General features: G+C 54.1%; 2 protein-coding genes across 2 annotated transcripts; one reads left to right on the forward strand and one right to left on the reverse strand.

Moving 5' to 3' along the window:
- Positions 1-507: 507 nt before the first annotated feature.
- Positions 508-2,212, reverse strand: LOC136518020 (EID1-like F-box protein 3). The gene has a single exon (XM_066511670.1). The coding sequence runs from the start codon at positions 1,560-1,562 to the stop codon at positions 645-647; it is 918 nt and encodes a 305-aa protein (XP_066367767.1). The 5' UTR covers positions 1,563-2,212; the 3' UTR covers positions 508-644.
- Positions 2,213-4,175: 1,963 nt separating this feature from the next.
- LOC136518277 (uncharacterized) lies at positions 4,176-5,388 on the forward strand. The gene has a single exon (XM_066511914.1). The coding sequence runs from the start codon at positions 4,626-4,628 to the stop codon at positions 5,133-5,135; it is 510 nt and encodes a 169-aa protein (XP_066368011.1). The 5' UTR covers positions 4,176-4,625; the 3' UTR covers positions 5,136-5,388.
- Positions 5,389-7,286: the final 1,898 nt, after the last annotated feature.

Genomic DNA, 7,286 nt, shown 5'->3' on the forward strand with positions numbered 1-7,286 from the left:
ACGGTCACTCACGTCTCAGTCTAGGCCGAAGACACCGCAAATCCACGAGCTCTTCAAAAAAAATAACGCGCCCGAGAGGGATCGAACCGGAGACCTCGTGCCTCGAGCTGCAACACGCTTACTAGTCCAGCTACGAAAGTTTATTGGATAGGCAATACCCGCAACCTTATTTAATAAGGGAAAACAGGGAAAAATACCCCTTAATTAATCACTCCTGGGTATGCTAAATCATATCCTAAACGACTTTCTTTACCGGTATGGAGGGAGTATTTATGTAAGTTTTGAACATTTTAAATGTATTATCGTAATTTGGTTAATTTATAGCTATGTTTGCGGAACTTTTTGTTTGGATTTTATAGTATTACACATGAAATTTTTTTACCAGGACTACCCTAGTCTCAGATCGTGGGTCCGCCACTGCTTAAAAGCTCTGGAACTCAGTGGCTTTTGCAAAATTGGTCATGTTTTTGTTGTTGGTGTTTGTCCCAGCTTTTGCAGAGTCAAGCATAATTGATCGGAATTAGTACACACCAAAAGCCACTGCATTTACAAGATGAATCAAAGAGACAAAGACAACAAGGTGGAAAAATGCTAAGCTGACGCTAACTAGAACTCTCTGTACACGTCCCTCCCGTCGATCGGCGTCACAGGTCGGCGTCGTCCTCGTCGCTGGCGCCGGCGGACGCGTCGTCGGCGTCGGAGCCGTCGGGTCCGGCGCCGCCCTCGCTGTCGGAGAGGCGCGCGAGCCAGCAGCTGCCGTGGAGGTGTCCGCTGACGCAGACGAAGTACTCGACGCGGCCCTCGTAGGCGCCGAGCCTTCGCGACGCGCTGCGCGGGGCGAGCCCCGCGGCGGTCATGCTCCAGACGCGCGCGCCGCAGTAGGGGCAGCGCACGCGCGGCTCCAGCGCGGCGTCGCGGTGGCCCACCAGCCACGCCCGCGTCCGGGAGCGCATGAACCCGCGGAACACGCCGCGGTAGGCGCCGACGTCGTCGGCGGCGCCGGGCACGGCGTGCTCGCAGGGGTCCGACACGTACAGCAGGTCCCCCGCGCACCGCCGCGACAGGAAGCTCCGCCCGGACGTCTTGGAGAAGCGGGACACCGGGGCCAAGTGGCCCGGCACGCCCGTGCCCGCCGCGCCGCAGCAGAAGAGGAGCAGCTTCGCCAGCGCCGGCCACCCGCCGCCGATGCGCCCGGCCGCCGGCGCCGAGGCCGCGGCCCCGCCCGTCAGCGCCGCCACCATCTGCGGCGCCCGCGAGACGCAGAGCTCCCGCCACAGCACCCGCTCCGCGACGGCGCGCAGGCGCCGGCTCACCCGCGCCACCACGCACAGCGACTGCGGGTCCCAGTTGAGCGCCCGGAACACCAGCTGCAGCACCTTCTCGTCCATGATCCCCGCGTTGACGCCCCGGACCCGCGCCGCCGCATTGCCGCCGCCTCCTTCCCAGTGGCCGGCGGCGCCAGAGCTCCCTCCCGAATTGCCGCCGCTGGCACCGCCACCACCGCCACTGCCGCCGTTCGACGTCCCGCTCAGCCGCCTCATGGTTAGGGCGCTCTCCCTCATCCCTCCGCGCCCATCAACCTCACGCACCGCGCGCGCGCAGCGCACGAGCCCGCGACCGACTACTGACTCGCGATTAGGAGCCGCTCACTTGCCTGACTGGCGTTCGCTCGGTCCGTCGGTGGCCAACAATAGGGTGCCGCAATTTTCACAGGGCGGAGCCGGTTATATACGGCCGTCCCGTTGCCGGCGGTCAGGTGCGCGGACACGGACACGGACCCGATTCCCGTCGTGTCGTTCGGGACGCGCGACAAGTGGACAAGTCTAGCCGCACTCCCCCCTCTAAATATCTCCGCTCTTAGAAGATTGATACCGGTGCTCAGGAATCTGCTCCATCTGTTACCATTAACGCTGTTTTCCATTCCGTTTGCGTTTGCTTTTACAGTGCGCAACCAAACAGCACGTTAACGGCAAAACAAACTTCTGGTACAGTTTCGCGACGTCGCGATCCTGAGCCGGCCTACTCGTCCTACCCTGGTCGCCGCAGCGATAGCGGACGTGAACGCGAAACGTGCCTTCGTTTGCGAACTGACGCAGCGCTGCACGGCACAGGAGGACATGGCAAAACACCCTGGCCGTGCGTATCCACAACCCATGGTTCACGTTCACTGTCGCGTCGTCACACCAGCCTCACGCGCTCGCCGGACGAGTTCAGCGCTCCTACACGCCGCGGCAAACAGCAGGTGCCGTCGCACGCGACGGAGGCGCACGGGACACGCGTCCCCGCACTCCGCGTCCCAACCGGCCAACCGCGCTGCCCGCCTGCCAGGTGCCGTTGCGGCGCTCGGTGGAGGACACGTGTCCGGCGTCCCGGCGCTCGCCTTCGGGTCCGCGGGAGCCGCCGCGCACCCGGCGCCCAATTATTACCGGCGGCACCTTTCGAATGGACTTCGGGTTGTTTCGGTGCTTCTGCTTCCCGCGGGGTGGCCGGGACTGGGACACGCCCGCCTCGTCAGGGCGCGCCGGCGGGTCGACACGTGTGCCGGAGATCGAAAATATCTTTGGGGTACGTGCCGCGCCGCGATTGGAAGAGGGACACGTGTCGCGCCGGTCGGGGATGGCTTCGATTTTGTGGGGCTCGATGGGCCGAGCAGTCGAAACGTGAAGCGATCGCCGCCGCAAACGTAGAGACCGCCGCAAACGTAGAGACGGTCAGCACACTCGCTCAGCTTTCTTTCGCTTTCGCTCAGTCAGCTAATAGTATTTTCTTCTCGTAATAAATCAGTACTAGTCAGGCTTATCAAATCAGAAATCAACCAGCGAACAGACCGATGTCTCTATTCACCTTTTTGTGTTTTGGGACTTTTCATAGGTTTATCGTAGTGTTGGACTTGGCAACAAGAATTTTGCAATTGCAACTGCTTGTGCTCGGTGTCGCGACAGCTTACGAGGTTGGTACTAGGATCGGAGTTTGTCCGGTGCTCGTGTAAAAGGTGAAATGCAGAGGATTCCAAGGAGGCAAAGGTACAGCCGGCAGGATGCATCCGGCGATGCGTCGTTGCTATCAGCAGCTGCTTCCGGACAGCGGAACTGAATTCTTGCGAGAAAGTAAACGTGAAATACAAGCAGCAATGTTTTGTCCCAGCACTAGTGAGCTTCCGGCGCGCGCGTAAAACATTTGCGTTGCCAAATTGATGAGTAGTGAGCTAGCTAAAAGTTGGTATGGATTGATGGATTCAGGTGTTCGGAGTGCATACGATCAGTTTGCAGAGAGAATATAGAGATGTACCGGCTTTCGCTGAAAAGCCAGACCGTTCGTTGATTTTGTGAGAGAAAAACATGGTAACGTAAGTCAGGCCCACGAGTTCAAGCGAACATGGCCGTAGACGAGGTCAGCAAAACTATCTGGACGACAGCGTACAGCAGTTACCTTGCCGGGCAGACGCACATGTGGCAATGCGATGCACGACCGGTTCGGCCCAAATCAAGCCTGGCAATTCAAGGAAAAAGAACACACTGACGTAGCCCAAACAAAGCCTGGCCTTGCGGAAAAGGAAACAATAACTGGCCCGTCTCGCCCAGTATCCAATACAGAATGAAACCTTGTTTTTGTTGGACCCATGCGAAATTCAGTCCAAGTCCTTCTCCACGCTTTCATCAGCCTTTTGAACACCTGAATTGGTAACCGGACACTAAAACTACTATGCCGCCTCAGATAGGAAATCAAACATGTTCGGCGGCCGACCCTGTGCCTACCTCCCTCACGTCCCTGTTCATCAGCATCCTATCGTCAACTGGAACACTAGCTAGCAAAAGTAGTGGAAGCCATGTCCACCAGATTTTTGGGTCCTTCGCACAGACGCCAACACAACTGGTGTCGAGAAGCCACATCTGAAACGTGTCAAATCGAATCGTCGGTTTCTTCACCAGTGCCTTGTTTAGATCACCTCCAAATTTCAAGTTTTTTCACTCTCTCTCCATCACATCAATTTTTAGCCGCTTGCATAGAGCATTAAATGTAGGTAAAAAAATAACTAATTGCATAGTTTAGTTCGAAATCACAAGATAAATCTTTTGAGCTTAATTGGTCCACGATTGGACAATATTTATCAAATAAGACGAAAGTGCTACTATTCATCGGTTTGAAATTTTTTGCCATCTAAACATGGCCCAGCAGTCACTGCGCTGCAGACTTGCAGAGTTGGACTTGCAGCTGTAGGCACTAGGCAGCACCTCTCCACGTCTCGCGTCGCGCCGTCGCTACGCTGCGCGTCCTTCTGGGCAAGCCCGTGCCCGTGTGATTTGGACGGCGCCCGCCCGCACGTTGGCTGGCTGTGGTGGGCAAGCGCACGGCGCGTGCGGGCGGGCGTGCGGGCGGGCGTCCTCGCTTGTGCGCATGACGCCAGCCGGCCCTCGCCCCTCGGCCCGATCGAGAGGCCATGTGAGTGTGTCGCCCATCTGACCGGGCCCCAACCACTCGGCACCCACGCAAGCGAGAGAGGCAGCGAGCGACGCCGAGGAGCGCAGATCGGAATCCTCGTCCCCGGCTCCTTCTCGCTCGTCACGCACGCCGTCCCACCGGCGCCCTGAAATCCACGATCCAGAGCCGGTCGGGTGCGCTCGGAAATGGCCGCGGAAGCAGCGGAGCCGCCCTCTCCCCCGCCGCCGCGGACCAGGGAGGCGGAGGCGGAGACTCCTGCGACGCCTGGGAAGCGCGCGCCGGCGGACCGGGACGAGAAGGAGCAGGAGGGAGCGGAGCGGCCGGAGCCGAAGCGGCGGCGCGCCCGCGCGCGCATCGCGGCGCTCGACAGCGTGCCCCGCGCGTCGGAGGTCGCGGCCGCTGCCGCTGCGGCGAGCAGGAAGGACGAATCCGTGGGCGGCTGCGACGGAGTAGAGCCGTCCTTCTCGTTCCACGCGCGGAGCTTCTCCAGCGCGCAGACCACGCCCAAGTTCGGGTCCTTCAACCCCGGCGCCACCACCGTCGCCGCCGCCGCGGAGCTCGTGGCGTTCCACCTGATGAAGGCCTCTCGATGTCGCATGGATTCTTCGGCGACGGAAGAGGCGGGGGATCACAGGACGGTTGCCGGCGGCGGCGAGGAAGCGGCGGCTGAGGGCAGCGATGAGAATTCACGCTAGCGGGTAGGCACTCGGTTTTTACTTCGGCGTGCTAATGGGCCGTGTCCATTTTGAAGAACAGTTTATTTTCTTCTCCTTCCTATTCCTTCCACTGTTGTGTGTCTGTGTGTTGTGATTTAATTTTACCGGGGTTGGTGTTTTTGTTGTACAATTAGTGATTTGTATAGAAAAAAAGGATGCTATTTATCCGTCACCAAATTTCTTCTCACCACACGATTTAGTATATAGATTCATGCTCAAAAACTAAATAGCAATTCCCTAAAGACTCATCCTCTTTGTGGCCTTGTTCGGCTTATCTCATATTCTGCTTGTTCGACTTTTTTTTTTCCAGTCGGAACAATATTTTTTCTCTCATAATAATTCAGTCGGAACATTGTTTTTCAGCCAGTTTTAGTCAAGTTTCAGACCAGCGAACGGGGCCTATTACTCATTAATTTCATAATCAAGGTTGTTTATGGCAAGCTAATCAGTTTTTATACTAATTGTCTTAACTGGAACTCCAATATCGTTCAATTCTTCTCATTTAGGCTATATTTTAGATCCACTAGTGTTAGAAATGAATTAACTAAAACATTTTTTCCTGTCTCACAAGCCGCCACTACCACATCGCCTGCCGCAACTCCTCCTTACCGCGGCTGCCACCGTGCCTAGGGCTCCTCTCCTTCTTTATCTCCGGCGCGTTTGCTGGAGGATAAGAAGGGGAGGGGACCAATCTCTTTAATTTCCTGTAAATTTTTCTAGTTGCTTAGGGTTTAGTATAAATAAATCTTTCAGTGAAATCAGATGATTTTTGGTCGAAATCGTGTTTCCTGCGATGACTTCGATGATTGCCATGACATGATCGCCACTGTAGGCATCGATTTCATCGGCAGGCAACCAAGTTGTGGCTATTGTCGGTAAGAGGAGGGGTGCTTCTGGGCTCCTCCAACGAAGACAGCTACTCCGGGTCATCGATCTCATCATCGTTGGTTGCAAAGAGGAAATCAAGGTTTGAAGGTGATGAATCTATATCTTATGTTGCTCCCGACGATGCAACTGTTGATATTCTTTCATCGATACAAATACGTTTTGGACTGGTTCTGAAGCGTTGGATCTTACGGCATGTCCAATGTTTTGAGGTTGGTTATCGGATTCGACATAAGGATTGCACTTTGGCTCTTACGTTCGAGGGATGCCATTGGGGAAGAAGATGGAAAAATCTAGATAGAATATTATGCTTTTTTATTTCAAATTTTTTCATATGTAATTTGGGGAGGTACTATGCCAAGTTTTAATATAATCCCCTTCCCTTTGCAAAAAATGAAGTGGTCAAGTGCAAAGGATAAGTTGAGAAGATCAAAGTAAAAATGGTCCAAACACCGTGCACACAAATGACCGATAGGGTTACGGGGCAACTCCATGGCGACATCGTGTTCCTTCCTAGGGTTTGAGAGTTTTTCTTCGATCCTTGCTATGGAAAAATCTCGGAGGATTGTACGGGGGCTTCCTCTCTCCTTGGAATCTCTGGCCGATGTCGTTGGCTCCGTTGCGTCACGGCAGGGCCCAAACAAGGCTCTGGCGATGACTGCCTATAGCAGAACCGCCTAATCTAATGTCTCTCAGAAGTACTTGTCTTTTATTAGACACTAAGTACTCAAGAGAAGACACTAAACTACGCAGTTCCGTTGAGCACACCCCAAGGGAGAACTAAAAAATCCACATTTTTCATCAGGATCATAAATGAGAGAATAAAACTTACAACATTCTTAAGGCATTTCTTACATCACTTTATTACAGTAGTAGAATATTACCTCAATTGGTTATAATAGCGGAATATAACAATATTATCAGAGTTAAGGAGGAAGCAAAGATTAATTTAATGACATGGTGGAGCATTAACATAGTGGACATTTTTATACAAGAGATGCTAGCAGATTTTACATCTTTTCTTATAAAAACCTTTAGTATGGGTTATAAATGAACACTACGGTCGTAGCGTGAAAGGAATCCTCTCTGAGCCCACCAGGAAATTTCCACACACAAGAGTCAGCTCTAAGTATCCTTCGATCACCTGCAACAGGGGGAATAAAACCCTAAGTACTCGATTGTACTCAGCAAGACTTACCCGATAAGAGGAAAATAAAAGACTCTAAGGATATGCAAGGCTATCTG

The sequence above is a fragment of the Miscanthus floridulus genome, chromosome 17, assembly GCF_019320115.1.
Source record: "Miscanthus floridulus cultivar M001 chromosome 17, ASM1932011v1, whole genome shotgun sequence".
NCBI classification, from domain to species: domain Eukaryota; kingdom Viridiplantae; phylum Streptophyta; class Magnoliopsida; order Poales; family Poaceae; genus Miscanthus; species Miscanthus floridulus.

Coding starts and splice junctions, on each gene's coding strand:
- LOC136518020 (XM_066511670.1), bottom strand. CDS start 1,562: ATGAGGGAGAGCGCCCTAACCATGAGGCGGCTGAGCGGGACGTCGAAC.
- LOC136518277 (XM_066511914.1), top strand. CDS start 4,626: ATGGCCGCGGAAGCAGCGGAGCCGCCCTCTCCCCCGCCGCCGCGGACC.